The 18,305-nt window shown below is 45.8% G+C and overlaps 1 protein-coding gene across 5 annotated transcripts in view; it reads left to right on the top strand.

Moving 5' to 3' along the window:
• Nucleotides 1-18,305, top strand: part of LOC129016222 (BOS complex subunit NOMO1) — a 61,375-nt gene that overhangs the window by 38,726 nt on the left and 4,344 nt on the right. For 2 of the 5 annotated variants that reach the window (XM_054455383.2, XM_054455387.2), the window contains exons 19-29: nt 1,678-1,896; nt 1,982-2,064; nt 2,952-3,111; nt 3,257-3,383; nt 5,311-5,424; nt 6,589-6,716; nt 8,112-8,253; nt 9,162-9,245; nt 10,794-10,904; nt 13,212-13,313; nt 15,481-15,600. In XM_054455383.2, the coding sequence (XP_054311358.2) occupies nt 1,678-1,896; nt 1,982-2,064; nt 2,952-3,111; nt 3,257-3,383; nt 5,311-5,424; nt 6,589-6,716; nt 8,112-8,253; nt 9,162-9,245; nt 10,794-10,904; nt 13,212-13,313; nt 15,481-15,600 (1,390 nt within the window). The remainder of the gene's footprint in view (nt 1-1,677; nt 1,897-1,981; nt 2,065-2,951; nt 3,112-3,256; nt 3,384-5,310; nt 5,425-6,588; nt 6,717-8,111; nt 8,254-9,161; nt 9,246-10,793; nt 10,905-13,211; nt 13,314-15,480; nt 15,601-18,305) is intronic. The other 3 variants (XM_054455384.2, XM_054455385.2, XM_054455386.2) reach the window with 3 other exon arrangements.

Raw genomic sequence — 18,305 nt, 5'->3', positions numbered from 1 at the left:
CTTTTTTCTTCCTGAAAGGTCCCCCTGTCGGCCAAGTGGAGAACAGACAGAAGAGGCCTGAGAGTGGGAGGTGGTAGAGGCAGGGGGAGGCGATGGGGGCCCCAGACTAGTGGCTGCGGAGATGGAGAGTGACGGACTGGTCCGAGAGTTGTTGAGGGACTGAGTTGATGAGACATGGCACTAAAGTGACCACTGGGTTAGGGTGGGAGAAATGTCAGGGCTGGCCCTGGTTTCTGGTGATGGGGAGCCAGGTTTTTAGCTGGGGGTGGATTTGCTGAAGGTCTGTTGCTGTCTTTTACTATCATTTACTGTCTCCCTGCTTGGAAAGTATGAATTACTGATAGGACTAGCAATCTACCTTCTTACCAGTAGTAACTGTATATTACCTCCTTTCGGCTTGATTACATTCATTTTTGTAACTTCACAAGGGTGTTTGTGTTGCCTGCTTGTGCCGGAGGTTGTATGGAATGCATTTTCCAGCTAGACAGATTCCACTCGGATCCCCCCTGGGGATCTTGTACTTAGCAGACCCAAAACCCGACTGCTGACAGTTGCCCTCCACGAGCCCCTCTGTGGTCTTTTCTGATTCAGATATGGCAGCTCCTGCTTTCTCCTTGTTTCTTGATTCTTCTTTCCCTTGCACCCTAGGCCCAGCCAATTCCCCAACAAAGCCTTGGCTTTACAGTCAAAATATACCCGTCATCTAGTCCCTTCTTACCACGTGGCCCTCAGCCCTGGTCTGACCCCCTCTGGGATCACTGCGGCAGCTTCCCAGCTGGCCTTCCTGTTTCTGCCATTGCTTTGTGTGTCTTCCATGAAGCGGTGAGCGATTTCTTTTATCATAACATTCCTCGACTGAAAACTCCAGTGGCACCAGGTCGGCACCAAGCCTGTGAAGCCTCAGTCTGACACCTGCTACCCCTTGGAGCCCTCTGACAGATATGACCCTTCCCTGGACCCCTGTGCCCCAGGCTGGGCTGGTCTTGCCATTGCTTGAACATCTGAGTGAGCTTTCTCTCCAAGGACTTTGTACTTGGCATTGCTTTGGCCGAGCTACTGTTTACCCAGAGAGCTGCATGGCACATTCTCTCCCTTCCTTCAGACCTTTGCTCAGTGTCACCTTATCAGAAAGGCCTTGACTGTCCCTTTAATGTAAAACAGTGCCCCGGGCTCTCTGTCTTCCCACACTACTTTATTTTTCTTTATTGCACTTTTCCTCTGGTATTATTTTTCTCTTTATTTTCAGCCCCTTCCCACTGAAACGTGGATTCCACAGGAATAGGAAGTGTGGTCTGTTTTGTTGATGCTGTATCCCTGGTGCCTAGTTCTCTATCAGAGCAGTTCTCAGTGAAGGTAGAATGAAGGAACAGAGGGTGGTGGTGTGGACAAAACTCCATGTCCTAATGGAAACTGACAAGCTTATATCCATTCGCCATAAAATCAGCTGTATTTCATTCCAGCCCAGATCTACCAGCTACTGCCACCATCACTGCGAAGTTCAGTTGTTATTTTTTGTGAAGCTACTAGTTTGTTTAAAACAGAAGACTCCGCCACTGTGGTGTCGTGATAAGATGTCCAGTTTTTAATTCGCAAGTCCATACTTGTAGAAAGGTCAAATTCCCACTGACCACAAGGATACGACACCACGTCCTAGGGGCTGCCATTTCTTTATTCCAGGTCTTCCATCGACAGTGAACCTGCCTTGGTCTTAGGCCCTCTGAAGTCTGTGCAGGAGCTGCGGAGGGAGCAGCAGCTGGCTGAGATCGAGGCCCGCAGGCAGGAGAGGGAGAAGAAAGGCAAAGAGGAAGGCGAAGAGAGAATGACCAAGCCTCCCGTGCAAGAGATGGTAGATGAGTTACAAGGCCCCTTCTCGTATGATTTCTCTTACTGGGCACGGTAAGCTCTCTTGTGCATTTCCCTACAGTGTCCTCTGTTCTGGGGGGACAGGACCCGCCAAACTGAAGTATATTAATTATTTTAGGTCTGGAGAGAAAATCACTGTTACACCATCATCTAAAGAGCTGCTCTTTTATCCCCCTTCAATGGAAGCCGTTGTCAGTGGAGGTAAATGTCAACTCAGCGAGCGAATGTCACACACACCTTTGCAATTGTTCCCTTGCCTGCACTTACAAGTAGATTTGTGATGTTATAGTGAAGCCATCTTTGTAAGCCACCTTACATCCTCTCTGGCACACAGATATTACTGTTGGTTGGATGGATGGATGGGTGGATGGATGAATGAATGAATGATTTAGATAAATAAAAGTAACTTTTGCTGTTAGAATTGAGTTGATCTTTTTGGAAAAGCACTTGGTTTTCTTTGACGTTATCAGGTCGACACCAGAAGGTAGATGAAGCGCAAAGCTGCCAGTGATGATCTTTGATGATCTTTCTGTTGTTTGGCAGAGCATGATGGGAGGGTCTTTTTTTGGGGAATGGATGACTGAAGTGATCACTTGTGGAGTATTTGTCTTTTGCTACTTATTATTTCTTTCCCAGCACTATGGCTTCATTAAGTTGTGGGTGTTACGTGGTTCGTGTTTGGAAGTAGAGGGTGTTGAAGAGCGTGACTTCTAGCAGGCATGCTGTTTGGGGTGGTCTTTCTCAGTGGGTCCTCTGGAGGTTGAGCAGCATGGCCTCTTGTCTGCTGTAAAGTGTTCCCTCCTGATCTGTGGCCTCCTGAGAACATAGGAAGAGTAGCAGTAAAAACCCAGCCTTCAGCGTTTTTTGATTCTCTTGCGAAAGTCCTTCACACTGAGACAGGCCTTTCAGGGATGGAAAGAGGCTTGGGCTGTATCCGATTATTGAGCTCCCTGGGGTATTAAATAACCGCATTTGGAACTAGCTTCTAAGATCTGTTTTAGCCACTTTTGTCATGGGAAACCCCCAACCAAGAAGCTCCTGTCTCTGCAACCAAGCCCCATCCTTGTGTTTATTTCTTCCCCTCTTAGAAAGCTGCCCAGGGAAGCTGATCGAGATCCACGGGAAGGCAGGCCTGTTTTTAGAAGGCCAGATCCACCCCGAGTTGGAAGGAGTCGAGATTGTCATCAGTGAAAAGGGGGCAAGTTCACCCCTGATCACAGTCTTTACTGATGACAAAGGTGCCTACAGGTGAGCCCGGGATAGAGACACATTTGCCTGGGATCAGCGTGGGAGTCCTCTGAAGAAACCGGGGCCCACATTTCCTTGGGCTTGGTAAGGCTTCCTGCAGGGTGTGAACAAAGCCGTTGGTAGCATTCTGCTTTCTTCTCTTCAGTGTTGGCCCCCTGCACAGTGACCTGGAGTACACGGTGACCTCACAGAAGGAGGGCTATGTTCTGACTGCGGTGGAAGGAACCATCGGAGACTTCAAGGCCTATGCCCTGGCAGGCGTAAGCTTTGAGGTAACTAACACTGTATTTTCAAAAGGCAGTTATATTGAGGTATAATTAGCGTATAATAAACTGCACAAAAAGGGTACAGTGTGGTAGTCTTGACCTATGAATACACCCATGAAAACACCTCCACAGTCAAAATAGTGAGCACATCTGTGGCCCTCAAGGTTTCCTCTTGCCCCTTGGTAATCCCTCCCTCCCACCCTTCTGCTGAGCTGATGATCTGCTTTTCATCACCATTGGTTAGTTTGCATTTTCGAGTTTTTATAGGTTGGTGCAAAAGTGATTGTGGTTTTTGCCATTGAGAATAATGGCAGAAACCGCAATCACTTTTGCACCAACCTGTATATAGATGGAATCAAACGGGATATACTGTTTCTTGTTTTTTTTTGGTCTGACTTCTTTCACGCAGCATGATTTGGAGAGCTGTTGACTTTAGCATGTTTGTGTACCTTCTGGGAAGTAGTTAAAGCTATCATCCATAACTGTTCCGTATTGAAGGGTACAGAATGTTGTTACTGAGGCATTTGCTGCCTAGCTCCCTTCCGCCGGTCCTTCCTGGGAAGAAGCGTGCTGCGATTGTACAGAGTGGGTCTGGAGATTGTTGAGAATGAATATTTATAAACTATAGGCCAAAGGAAAAGAGGGACAGATTACATCGCATAAAAATTTAAAATTCTATATTGCTGAATACATTTGGAACCAAACTGAAAGATATTCAAACTCGGAAGAAATGTTTGTATCATAAATAATATCCCCATTTTACAAGGAGCTCCTAAGATCGGTAAGAGGAACACAGTCCGCTAGAAAAAAAACGAACAAAGATGATGAAAAGGAAATTCATGGAAGTAACGCAGGTGACTAATAAACACAGAAACACAAAGCCTCCGTAGTTACTGAGGAAATGTGCTTAAGGAAGTTACCGTCGAAACACTGTTTTGCGGGGATTAGATTTGCTGTAATTAAGACGATCTCTATTTTTTGGTAAGTGTGAGTTTTCCCAAGCATAAATAATTTATGGGACTGTAAGTGGTTACAGCCACTTTGGAATGCAATTAGATAGTATCTTTCTGAATTTAAAGTGCATGTATCCAACAATTCTAGGAATTGATTGTTCAGGAAATAAAAATAAAACTAAGTGCATAGAGATACATATTGAAGATATTCCGATTGTCTCTTGTGTACCACAGAAGTAGGTGCTGTGGTTTGTCAACCCCTGCCTTAGAATGCTATGCAGTAGTTAAGAAACAGGCAGATTTCTATTGGCTGGCAGAAGAGAACTAGGATAAATTGTTGAGGAAGAGAGCGAGTTGCAGAACTGTACATATAACATGCCATTTTTATTTCACCTCCTCCACCCACTCAATGAACTTGCCAGTCTGTGAACAATAATATGTAATGTTTATAAAAGTTGTGTGGGCATAGAGTTCTGGGCTAGGCACGGTGGCTCATGCCTCTAATCCCAGCGCTTTGGGAGGCCCAGGCATGTGGATTGCTTGAGCCCAGTAGTTTGAGATCAGCCTGGGCAACATGGCAAGACCCGTCTCTATAAAAAATACAGAAATGTAGCTGGGCATGGTGGTGTGCACCTGTAGTCCCATCTCCTCAGGAGGTTAAAGCTGAAGGATTGCTTGAGCTTGGGAGGGGAAGGTGGTAGTGAGCCCAGATTGTGCCACTGCACTCCAGCCTGGGTGACAGAGCAAGACCCTGTCTCAAAAAAAAAAAAAAAAAAAAAAAATTCTAGAAGGCTACACACCAAACTTACAAAACTTACAACATTAGTTACCTGTGGGGAGGAAGATTAGGTCCCCTGTCCTCCTTTGAGTAACAATAAAAGAAAAAAACCTTGAAAGAATGACCTCTTGACTTGTGGAATTGTTATCTTCATAGTTAGTAAGAGTTTAACCTTGCTCTGGTCTCACCTTCTCATCCCCAGATAAAAGCTGAGGATGACCAGCCCCTCCCAGGAGTCCTCTTATCCCTGAGCGGTGGCCTGTTCCGTTCCAACCTCTTGACCCAGGACAACGGCATTCTGACATTCTCAAACCTGGTAACGTGTTCTGCACTTTACCACCTGCCTGTCTTCCCTGAGACAGAGCCAGGATGCAGCATGCAAGACTTATGTGTTGCTTGACAACGTGAGAAGAGAAAACCAATGTGGAGTGGTTTCAGTTTCTTGGGGGCCCACAGTCATTAGAGTATTGCTCTTACTCAAACTTAATGCTGCTGATTCATGTTCCCTTCCACACGCACTTCTTGTTTTCTAATCACCCGCTTGTCACTAAGACAGTGTAATTAATTTCCCTGGCCACAACGGCTGCTCTCTTAGGCGTCTTCTTGTTTTGCCACTGAATCACGTTTATGATGCTGAGTCTTGTTTGGTGGTTAGCTTGCGTTTCTTCTGAAAAGCACATTCTACTTGGTGGGAAGAGAGCAGCAGTTTTTCTTTCAAGATGCAGTCGGAGGCCCTGACTGGTGGGGCTTCAGGAAGTGTGTGTTAGTTGGTCATCTTGTCAGTCACGGTAACAAAGTGGCTGTGGTGGGGCTATTGGAGACCGGGCAGCGGGGGCATCTGAAGACACCACTTTGCAGTGATGCAGACTGCTCCTTACTTGCTGTGTCCTATCAGGCAAGTTACTTTGCCTCTCTGAGCCTCAGTTTCTTCATTCATTAAATTCAAATATGGGCCAGGTATGGTGGCCCATGCCTGTAATCCCACCGCTTTGGGAGGGTGAGGCAGTAGGATCACTTGAGCTTGGGAGTTTGAGACCAGCAACATAGGAAGACCCCATCTCTACAAAAAATAAAAAAATATAGCTGGGCATGGTGGTGCATGCCTGTGGTCCCAGGTACGCAGGAGGCCGAAGTGGGAGATTTGCTTGAGACTACGGTATGCTGTGATCGTGCACTCCATCCTGGGGGACAGAGTCAGGCCCTGTCTCAAAAAAAAAAAAAAAAAGAAAAGAAAAATTAATATGACTTCTACCTCTCTGAGTCATTGCAGGCAGGTGATACCATCAGCTGCCGTTGTTAGAGTTGTGATTGCCATTACCTGACTGTGAGTGGTGATTATAGAGAGAGGGTTACCATTTCTGGCTGCCTGGGAAGCCATGGCGCTCCCCTTGTGTAATTCTGGTCCATCGTGACCTTCGCCCCTCACTTTTAAGCCATGCCTAGATGTGGCTGCTGAGGCTCAGTGTGATTATCTTGGCAGAGCCCTGGCCAGTATTACTTCAAACCCATGATGAAGGAGTTCCGGTTTGAGCCATCCTCACAGATGATCGAGGTGCAGGAAGGCCAGAACCTGAAGATCACCATCACGGGGTACCGAACCGCTTACAGGTAAGTGCCCCGGCCACCCCACTCTCTTCCAGGGCTGGGCTGGTGAGTCACATTCAGGCTTCTGTTGCCTGGAAACGCATCCCAGGCTTCACATTGATTTTACTTGGGAGGGAAGGGAGATGAGATACGAGGGCAAAGGAGTTTTGACTGCTGCCCTTCTCTCCTAGGAGCTCAACCTGGTGGTTCAGTCTGAAATTTCCTATTTTGGAATTGGCTTGAGAGAGCCTATTGAGTTGCTAAAAGCTTTTATTTATTTTTTATTTTTTGAGACGGAGTTGCATTCTTCTTGCCCAGGCTGGAGTACAATGGCACAGCCTTGGCTCGCTGCAACCTCTGCCTCCCGGGTTCCAGCAATTCTCTTGTCCCGGCCTCCGAAGTAGCTGGGACTGCCACCATGCCTGGCTAATTTTTCTATTTTTAGTAGAGACAAGGTTTCACTTTGTTGGCCAGGCTGGTCTCGGACTCCTGATCTCAGATGATCTGCCTGCCTCGGTCTCCCAAAGTGTTGGGCTTACAGGCGTGAGCCACCGCGCCTGGCCACTTTTATTTTTTAAAAGAGTTTCAAACCTGAATTAAATTATTAAAAGGAGAAAATGTGCTCAGTTGAATAAAACTTCAAAATGCTGAAAAGAGTATAGTGTAAAATTTCCCCTCTGTCTCGTCTCCTAGCCACCCAAGTTCCTCTTCTGGGAGACAACCAGTACTTCCAGTTTTTCTGAATGCTTCCAGCTGTAGATAGATAGATACACATTAGTGTCTGGCAAGGCACAGTGGCCCACACCGATAATCCCAGCACTTTTGGAGGCTGAAGTGGGAAGTTCGCTTGAGTCTGGAAGTTCAAGACCAGCCTAGGCAACACAGCAAGACCCCGTCTCTACATAAAAATAAAAAATAAAAAAGATACGTATCTGTAGATAGAGAGATGCATACATATATACATGTATACACACAGACACACACATATATGTGTATTTTTTGTACACTTATACAGAATCACTTTAGAGGAAGAGTAATTGGAAAGATTGGGTTTAGAAAAATGGACCATTTTCTACTGAATATATGGAGTGAAAGAGGAAGTGAGTTATTTCCATGTTATTGAAAGCTCCATTATTTCAAATAAAGCCTAGAAAGAATAAAATAAAGCTTTAGCATTCTTAAATTACAGTTTTTCAGAGCATCCCTCAAAATGTATGAGAAAAGAAATTGATGGCAGCTTATCCCTCCGGCAGGAAGGTGTGGTTTGGAAGTGGGCCAGCCACACCGAGTTGCCTGGGTCATTGAGGCACAGTTCTCCACTGAGCTATTTTGCCCCATAATTGTTGGTAAACGGGAAACACTTGGGTCCTTCAGGTAACCGTGAGAATATCTCATTCGTGCCTTTTCTCGCCATACTAGTTGCTATGGCACAGTGTCTTCCTTAAACGGAGAGCCCGAACAAGGGGTTGCCGTGGAAGCGGTGGGCCAGAACGACTGCAGCATTTACGGAGAAGACACCGTGACAGACGAAGACGGCAAGTTCAGGTTACGTGGATTGCTGGTGAGACTTGGAACGTGTTTTCTTTGGGGACTTTGTTTTCATCCTGTGTCCAGAAGTGTCTTGTGGTGGCTCCGAGACTGCCAGGAGTGGGGTGGGCGAGAGGGCTGGGGGTGGGGCTGTGGAGCCCTCCCAATCCTTACCTTTAATTGGTAGAGTTTGCCTTTTTTCTAGCCAACAGGTCAGATCAAGAATCTGTGGTGCAATGGAGTTGGAAAACCATGGGTTTGGTGGGGCTTTTCCCTAGCAGTGTGTGGTCATGGCTTATGCCAGGGCTCAAGCCAAATGCCTATGGAGCCAGAAGAGCAGTATGAACGGGGGAGAGGAGGCTGGGCGAATGATAGGGAGTGGTGAGGGCTCTGGAGTGGGCACGGCCTGTGGAAAGGGACACAGCCTGTCACTTGGCTCCAGCTTATTGTAGCCATGGGGGAAGACAGACTCAGGCTTGCCAGATCATTGACATTTTAAAAAGAGAAGTCAAAAATTTCCACTTCCCAGAAATAATACCCAACACAAGCATTTGGGAATGCTTACGGTGGACATTCCACATATCCATCGATGTGTATATACGGGTAGAGGGGAGGGGCGGATGGAGAGGAAAAACATCTTAGAAGAGTAAGAGCACATAGTATGCTTGGAATTTTGAAATAAGAAACCAAATTTGATTTATTTGGGGTAGGAGAAAATGAAAGTGAGTTGGGATTGAAGGAGTCACAAAATTTCAGATGTTTCAACACTAGGGGTGTTCTTAAAGGAACTCTGGACTCTTAAGGTTAACAGGCCACAGATTAGAAAATGAGGGGAGAGAAATGCTCCTGTCTTAGCGACCTCGTGCAGCCAAACCAGGCTTGGACCAGGCACGATACGACAAACCCCCTTTCTAGAGAACTGACTCCTGAGTTTATTTGCAGCCGGGATGTGTGTACCATGTTCAGCTCAAGGCAGAAGGCAACGACCACATTGAGCGGGCGCTCCCCCACCATCGGGTGATTGAGGTAAGGCATTCAGTGCTGCCGCTGCACCTGGGTGTGGGTGCCTCCCTGATCAGAAGTCCTCCCGTCTCCTCTGGCTGTCTGCCTTTCATCTGTGGCGGGGGGAACTTTCATCCTAATTAAGGGTCCTCTTAGAATAGTGTCATCTTCACAAGCAGCATCTTATGTGGGTTTTTAATGAACAGCCTTGCTGTCATGCATCCAGAAAGGAAATTGGAACTGTTGTATCCTCCCCCCGACTTGCCCTGTAAGCTCTGATCATTATTCTGCAAGTTAAGGATCTTAAGGCCTAAGCGGCATCTCAAATCAAGGGACAATAATAGAACATGGGCTTAATGGGTGGCAGGGCCACCCAGTTATCTTAGGTTCAGATGACCTTCTTCCTCCTCCCATCTCGTGGGCAGAGTCTTTTGATACTCAAGATCATGACCTAGCTAAATTAGTCCCTAAAGAGGACGTCCTTCGAGTCACAGGATGTGGCCTGGGAATCATTTGAAGTAAGGCTTTTCTCTCACTGAATAACTCTCATTGGGAAGCCTAGAGGGCTTAGGTAGGGCAAGAGGCTTTATTTAGTGGCTTTATTTAGGTGGCTTTATTATGCATGAAGATGGTGAGCGAGGATGTTGGGCCAGTTAGAACTTTTGACCTAGGAAGTGGATTTTCTTTTCTTTTCTTTTCTTTTCTTTTTTCTTTTTTTTTTTTTTTTTGAAACGGAGTCTCACCTTGTCACCCAGGATGGAGTGCAGTGCTGCAATCTCGGCTCACTGCAACCTCCTCCTTGTGGGTTCAAGTGATTTTCCCGCCTCAGCCTGTAGCTAGGACTACAGGCGCACGCCATCACGCCCGGCTAATTTTTGTATTTTTAGTAGAGATGGGGTTTCACCATGTTGGCCAGGCTGGTCTTGAACTCCTGACCTCAGGTGATCTGCCCGCTTCAGCCTCCCAAAGTGCTGGGATTACAGGCATGAGCCACCGCACCAGGCCGGAAGTGGATTTCCTGGATGTCTTTACGGTGCTGGCATTTTAAATGGCTGGGATGACTGCATCTCACACCAAAATGCTTTGCATATTCTCAGTGTAGTAACTTAGGCCAGGATCACTAGCATAATGTGGACTGTGGCCGGGCAGGTATGAAAGGGAAGGGGGCTGGCCCTCTGGGGTCTCGCAAACTCCAGGTACAGACCCCACGCAGAGGGGGTGCTGGGACTCTGCCCCTGCTCTAACAGGCAAGAGCATCCTTCTCCTTTTTTTTAAGAGAAGCTGAAAAATCTGGCTTCATATATGAAAGTTCTTAATTTTTAACATGTTGGCAAGTAATTAAAACGTAAAAAAAAAATACCGTGCTCTCGAAATGAAATGTGTCTAGGGGCCAGGGATAGCCATGTTCTGTCAGTTTGTGACCTTGGATGTAGGGTGCTCAATGACATACTTTGCTTCCTTAATGTAAGAAGTAAAGTTTGCCGTGAAGCAGCTCTCAGGCCGTCCGATGGCTGGCATAGAAGTTCCTCCACCAGCTTTCTCATTACTGGCATTCCCTCTTTCTCTCTCTAGGTTGGGAATAATGACATCGATGATGTAAACATCATAGTTTTCCGGCAGATTAATCAATTTGATTTAAGTGGAAATGTGATCACTTCCTCTGAATTCCTTCCTACATTATGGGTAAGACCAGACTTTTAAGCTCCAAATATTGTGTTCCCTTTGGCTTTGAGACAAGTACGAATGGGATGTTTTTGGTTTTGTGCCTGTCTCTTGCCCTAGGTGTGACAGGTGGAGGTGCTCCAGAGTGCCGCCTGCTGAGGGCTGAGGTTGAGATTTAAGAACCTCGGACCACAACACGTATTTGGGAGAGTGATTGCCATTTGTGGGAGATAATGTGTTGCAGTTTCAGATAACTGTCTGCCATCAGTTAATCTTCCAAAGAATTATAGTAGAAGCCTGATCAATGATCAATACAATATGGAATCTAACGTGGAAAGCCAATTTTAAAGAAAGTGCCTTGTAACTTAAAATTTTCTCTGGAGTGGAGGTCGTATTAGACGTTCTTGCATTGGTATAAAGAAATGCCTGAGGCTGGTTAATTTATAAGAAAGGAGGTTTCATTGGCTCCTCATTCTGTAGGTTGTACAGGAAGCATAGTGGCGTCTGCTTCTGGGGAGGCCTCAGGAGGCTTCCAATCATGGCAAAAGGTGAAGTGGGAGCAGGCATGTCATGTGGCAGAAGCTGGAGCAAAAGAGAGAGAGTTGGGGCGTGGTGCCACACACTTTTAAATGATCAGATCTCACAAGACCTCTATAACGAAGACAGCACCAAGCCACGAGGGATCCACCCCCAAGATCCAATCATCTCCCACCAGGCCCTACCTCCAGCACGAGGGATTACAATTCAACATGAGATTTGGGCAGGGACAAATACCCAAACAGTATCAGAGGTGGTGGGCGGTGGGCTGGGGAGCAGGTTGGTCCGGGCTTTCTCTTGTCTCCAGTAGTGACTCACCTTGCTGCCTTGGCCAGTCACTTCATTTCTACATGCCTCGACTTTGTCCTCTGCAAAACCTAGATTTTGGACTCAGAGACCTCTTATAATCTTGTTCAGCTCTAACAAAATCTCCATGTTACCATTAATGAAGAAATGTTTATAAAATACCCTGCAGACCCTCTGCGGGTGTTAGTGATTTGCTCTGGGGGTATATTGTTAAGATGCACTTGTAATTTTATAAGCATTTAAGTATTTGGCATGGGTGAGAAAGTGTGTGTGGGCTTTAGTCCACTCTGTCCAGGGCTTGCAGGCATGTGCTTGTAGAGACCAGGCAGCTAATATCAGAGAGTGCAGAGGGTTGGGTAGGGTGGGGGGCAAACTGGGGAACTCCTGCCCCATCCAGGAGGGGCACAGGGGAGGGGAAGAGGCAGAGAGGAGGGGAGGGGAAGAGGCAGAGAGGAGGGGAGGGCGCCACTCTCTCGCTCCTGAGTGTTGCTGTGCTGGAATTGAGGCTCAGGGTTGGTGTCACTTCCCAGTTTTCCAGAGAAGCTGGACATTAGAATTATTTGAAATCACCTGATTTTTAAATACAGTCAGTGAATTCAGATTTACTTAAGATGTTATAGAAGACAAAAGAACACATAAGGGATCTTCGATGTGACCCATAAGCCTTCAGTCTGTGACTTTCATTTTAGGAAAATTCCCCTTGTGTGTTATGTAGAAAGGTGCCAGTGTGGGCCCAGGGAGGTGGTCCTGGCATTCTCTTGTGGCAGGTGCAGTGGGGCATCCTCACAGCCTTTGCCATCAGCCAGGACTTCACCTTAGCCCTGCTCATGCCCCATCCCGTGTGGGAGTGAGAACAGGCAACAACCCCAGAAATAAAGCCAGAAACAAAGTACTCCAGTGCCTCCTGAAGCAGCGTGGAGGGCCACGTTCATGATGGAATGTGTTTTGAGTTTAACAGATTGGTGGAGTTAAGGTGACATCATATGATGAGGCAGTGCAAGGCGGGAAGGACCCTCAGGAGTCCTCGGGGGTTGAGTCCCAGGCTCCACCATGTGTAAGTTGTGTGACCTTAGGTGACTTTGGCTCTCTGCGTCTCCATAGGGATAATAACAATGCCTGTTTTGTAGTCAGGATTGGTGATAATGTAGATAAAATATCTGGCGCCTGCCTGGCATATTACAGATGTTCAACATGTGTTAGAAGCTATTTTTAATATTACTATTATATTAACTTATATTACTATTTTGAGCAAGAACATGGGTAGTCAGAATCTGATTTGAATCTTAATTTCTGTGCATGGTGCATAACTGGATGGAGTCTCAGATGACAGAGGGATGTGTGATGTCTATGGAGGGAGCTTTCTTTTTCAAATATCCATGTTTCCAAAGACACCCACCCAGAGAGCGGCTGTCCTGAGGATGTCTGCTATGAAATATTGATTGTGTTTCAGTTTCAAAGCATGTCTGGCTTTGTTTCTCTCTCCAGGTCAAGCTTTACAAAAGCGAAAACCTCGACAATCCAATCCAGACAGTTTCCCTTGGCCAGTCCCTATTCTTCCATTTCCCCCCGCTGCTCAGAGACGGCGAGGTAATGCCTGTGGCCAGATTCTACCTTCTGCCTTTGTTTTAATAATTCTGCTGTTTAGTTTAAGGAAGCACAGTTCTCTCCTTTTCTCCCTAAATACCACTCTGCAGAAATGCGCTCTCTGAATCAAAAGAGGTTGGGTTCTGTAGGGATAATTTTTTCTTCATTGTTTTTCTATTTACAAAAAGAATACATATTCATGGCAGGAGATTTTGGAAAAAAGAAGACATAAGCCCATCATCCAGAAATAGCCACTGCTAACGTGGTGATTGGTATCCTTTGGGTCTGTTTTCAGGCACGTGTGCTCATGCATGTATAAATATAAATAGACATTTATTTTAATAATTCAAAACTGACACTGTTTTGTGCATTGTTTTGTAATCTGTGCTTTCCAATGAAGAATTTACACAAATCTCTTCCTTATCATCAAATCTTTCTTTTTTTTTTTTTTTTTTTTTTTTGAGATGGAGTCTCGCCTTGTCGCCCAGTCTAGAGTGCAGTGGTGCAGTCTCGGCTCACTGCAAGCTCCACCTCCTGGGTTCACGCCATTCTCCTGCCTCAGCCTCCGAAGTAGCTGGGACTACAGGCGCGTGCCACCATGCCCGGCTAATTTTTTTTTTTGTATTTTTAGTAGAGACGGTGTTTCACTGTGTTAGCCAGGATGGTCTTGATCTCCCGACCTCGTGATCCACTTGCCTCGGCCTCCCAAAGTGCTGAGATTACAGGCGTGAGCCCCGTGCCTGGCCAAATCTTTCATACTATGATTTTTATGGACATAAACTAGGAAACACCATGATTTATTTAACCAAGGCCTACTGTTGGGCATGATCGACTCTTGCACGTTGAACATATCACCCATGTGTTCCTGCTAAGAAGTCCACTTTTAAAAATGCCTTGTAATTTTTAAAAATTTCTCTATTTTAACATTCTGCTATTTAGTTTAAGGAAACACAGTTTCCTCATGATGGAGGATCCCTTGAATGAGATGAGTTGCTTTTCTCTTGCTGCTTTGAACGTTCTCTCTCTTTGATAATCTGATTATAACGTGTGTTGTGTAGAACACTTGCAGCTCCACCTTTTCGGTGTCCTTTGGGTTCCATGAATCTGGATGTCTCCCTCCTTGGAACTGGGAGGTTTTCAGCCATTATTCTGGATGTCATTTACTGATTATAAAGTGCTCATTATCAATTCTATTTGGACAGAGCTAACTTGTAGTTGGTGTGGGGAGTGCAGACTTTGCAAAGAATTTGGTTCTTTTCTGGTGGTCTTAGCCTGAGGATGTCAAGTGTGACCGTAGGGGGTGACGTTTCCTCTCCTGACTCCTTACTACCTGCCGTGAAGATGATCTACTCTGGCCTTTCTCTGTGGAAAATGGCTGCAAAATAATGAAACAGGCTGTCACGGAATTTTCTCCTCCTCTTTCTCCAGGGGTGTTGAAATAGTCACTTTCTACAGCGATGCGGAAACATCTTGGGCTTTGGGGTCACACTTCCCCTGAGTTCAGAGCCTTCATAGATGTGTGGCAGCCTTCTTAGCTGAGTGACCTTGGGCAAGTTACTCTTAGTCTCTTCATGCTTGACTTTCGTCGTCTATAAGACGGGGGTGATGATCCCGACCTTGCCAGTGGTTGAAAGCAGAGCAGCCGTGGGCCTCATGCAATGTGCATGGTGCCTGGCAGCTGGTCGGTGCTCAGCACACAGAGCTGTGGCTGCCCCTGGTGCCGTTCCAGGGATGCTGTATTTTTAGGATTTGCCAGCTTACGAGCTTCTCAAGCATCGTCCCTTAAAAGTCAGCCTCATCGTGGATCCTCAGTTGTATCACGTACCTCCCTCATCAGAATTGGCTCATAATAATTTTTTGTGTTTCATAAAGTCAGATCCTCAGAGGACCGTAATTGTCAAGGTTGAGTACTCATAAAAAGGCTGCAGGCTCTGACAGCCTTATCAGAAGCCGCAGTCTCAGAGACACTGGGGACACATGCCCGTCACTGATGGAATAGCCCACTGAGGTTGCTACTTTGAAGGCAGCAACCTTGGTTTGGATGTGTAGTCTTGGGGATTTCTTTAAAAACATAAAGTTCTTTACATCACAGCCATACATTAGGTTTTAGTTTTCATTTGCTTTGCCAGAGCTGTCCTTATAAAAATAACTTCTTCCCATGTGTGCACAGAACTATGTTGTGCTTCTGGACTCCACGCTCCCCAGATCCCAGTATGACTACATCTTGCCTCAAGTTTCTTTCACCGCAGTGGGCTACCATAAACACATCACCTTGATTTTTAATCCCATGGTAAGTTAAAGAGGGAGTTAAAAAAAAATCCATGGGCTGGGTTTGGTGGCTCACGCCTGTAATTCCGGCACTTTAGGAGGCCAAGGCTGGTGGATCTCTTGAGCCCAGGAGTTTCACACCAGCCTGGGCAATAGGGTAAAACCCCAGCTCTACAAAAAATACAAAAATTAACCGGGTGTGGTGCAATGCACCTATAGTCCCGGCTACTCGGAAGGCTGAGGTGGGAGGATCACCTGAGCCTGGGAGGTTGAGGCCTCGATGAGCCGTGATCATGCCCCTGCACTCCAGCTTGGGTAACAGAGTGAGACCCTTTCTCCAGAAGAAAACAAAACCAAACCAAACAATCCATGGGGTGGCGAAAGAAGGCACGTCCATACAACCTGTGCTCCAGATCGCGGGTTGCAGGGCAGATATTTAAAGGGCTCCTGGCATTGGGTCACTTTCTCCTTCTGCCTTCTGGATTCTGGGCTTCCCCAGATTGTTTTTAGCTTTCCTGAGCACTGATGCCTGCGATTCCCTTTGAGGAGGAAACTGGTAACAAGAGCAGTGTAATTGTTTAGATCGGTGGCTCAGGAATGATTTTGGGGGAGGAGGGACACCACTATCACTGGTGTGGCGTGTGCTCCTCCATGAGGGAGCACGTGGTACATGGCCACGCAAACCTCTAGAACCAACTGCTACTTTACAGGAGATAGGGAGGACCCAGGAGCACGCAAATGACTCCACAGGGATGCAGGACAACCACCTGGAGCCTGATTTGTTGGACAAATAAATTGCAAGGAAAAAAAAAAAAACCAACAACAGATGGACAGAATACCTGTGGGTTAAAAGAAACTTAATTTATCGCTTAATTCATTGCAATATGTGGCCCTTACTATTTGCAATATGTGTATCTGTTGCATACAGTCTGTCCTGTATCCGATAGGCTGGAACAGTGGAACAAACAAAACATACACGTATCTTTTACTTTCTTGATAAAATTGTTTAGTGATTCCTAAAGCTCAGATGCAGTATTGTCACCTGATGATTAAACAGACACATCAGCAATAGCAAAAACAGAGTCCAGGGCTCAGCCTCAGGACTGCTGATTCTGAACTTGATGGGGTGAAAGCGTAGCACAGGAGTCTGCATTAAAAACAAAAATCTGGCCTCATAGCTACTGTGTTGGTTGTTGCTTCTAGGCCTTTTCAGTGGGCAGAATAAGAACTTTATTGTTTTCAAAAAATGTAACTGTAAATGGAACAATGTCTTCCGATCCTCCTTATTCCTTTTTTGCTAATGGCACAGCATTCCTCTGTGTGGATATACCGTATGTCTTAGGCCATTTGGGCTGCTATTTTGTATCTTAGACCGGGTCACTTATAAACAACAAACATTTATTTCTTACAGTACTAGAGGCTGGGAAGTCCAAAATCAAGGCACTGGCAGCTTTGGGGTCTGGCGAGGACTTGCTGTCTGCTTCACAGATGGTGCCACCTAGCTGTGTCCCCACAAGGCGGAAAGGGGCAAACAACTTCCCTCAGGCCACTCTCTTACAGGGGCATTAATCCCTGACTTAATCACCTCCTAAAAAGGGTGTCCTCTTGACAGTATCACATTATGGATTAGGGTTCAACCTATGAATTCTGTAGGCACAGACACATTCAGATCCTGGCATTACATGTAGGATATTCAATTAGCCCCTGGTTGAGGGGCATTTGTGTTGTTACTGGTTTTCGCCTATTACACATAACCCTTTCATGAATTACCTTACGCATGCATGTTTTTGAGTGTTTGTCGGTCTCTCTTTGGAATAGACTCCCGGAAGTGGAATTGCTGAGTCAAAGGGTAAATGCATACGGAATTTTGATTGATACGGCCACTTCTGTTCCGTGGGGGTTTTACTGTTTTGTATTCCCGCCAGCAGTGAATGAGTACCCTTTTTTCCCCAGCAGACTATGTTGTCAAATTTTTCATTTTTTGCAGTCTAATAGATGAGAAGTGATATTATCTCAGTGTACTTTTAATTTGCATTTCTCTCTTTTCATGTGGTTAAGAGCCATTTGTATTTTCTGTGGACTGTTTAACCTATTTTTCTATAGCATTTTGGTCTTTTTCAACCATTTTCAGCTCTTTGTATACTAGGAATATTAACCCTTTGTAATGTTTGTTGTACATATTTTTCCCAATTTGTCATTTATCTTTTCACTTGGCTTAGGCAAAGATTTACTTTATTTCTATGTTAAATGTGTAGATTTTTTCTTATTGCTTCTGGATTTTGGAGTCATAGGAAGGTTTTTCTTCATTCCCAGCTTTTATAGGAATTCATCGTGTTTTTTTTCAGGGGGACTTTTATAGTTTCTCTTTTTACATTTAAATCTTTCTATCCATTTGGAGTTTTTCCTGGTATAGATGTGAAGTATGGCTCCAGATTGTCTTTTTCCACATGCTATCCAGTTACCATTTCATGCTTTTTAAACGTCATCCTGCATGGAAGGTGGACAGGAATTACCTCTCATTTAGAGATGAGAAGATGGGAACCTAGAAGGAGATGTGAGCAGCCCAAGGTCACCAGCTCACGCGGAGCAGAGCTAGGGCTTGAGCAGAGCTGCTGCTGATTCTGGGCTTCTGTGAAGAGTGGTTCATGCTCAGTGAGCCTGTAAATATGATCTTACCTGAACAAGAGAGTTTTCCTCATGACCCAGGTGGAAGCACTTCCTTGTTCC

This window comes from Pongo pygmaeus, chromosome 18 (assembly GCF_028885625.2).
Source record: "Pongo pygmaeus isolate AG05252 chromosome 18, NHGRI_mPonPyg2-v2.0_pri, whole genome shotgun sequence".
Taxonomy (NCBI): domain Eukaryota; kingdom Metazoa; phylum Chordata; class Mammalia; order Primates; family Hominidae; genus Pongo; species Pongo pygmaeus.
The sequence above is the reverse complement of the archived record's forward strand: the minus strand, read 5'-3'. Positions and strand labels throughout refer to the sequence as shown.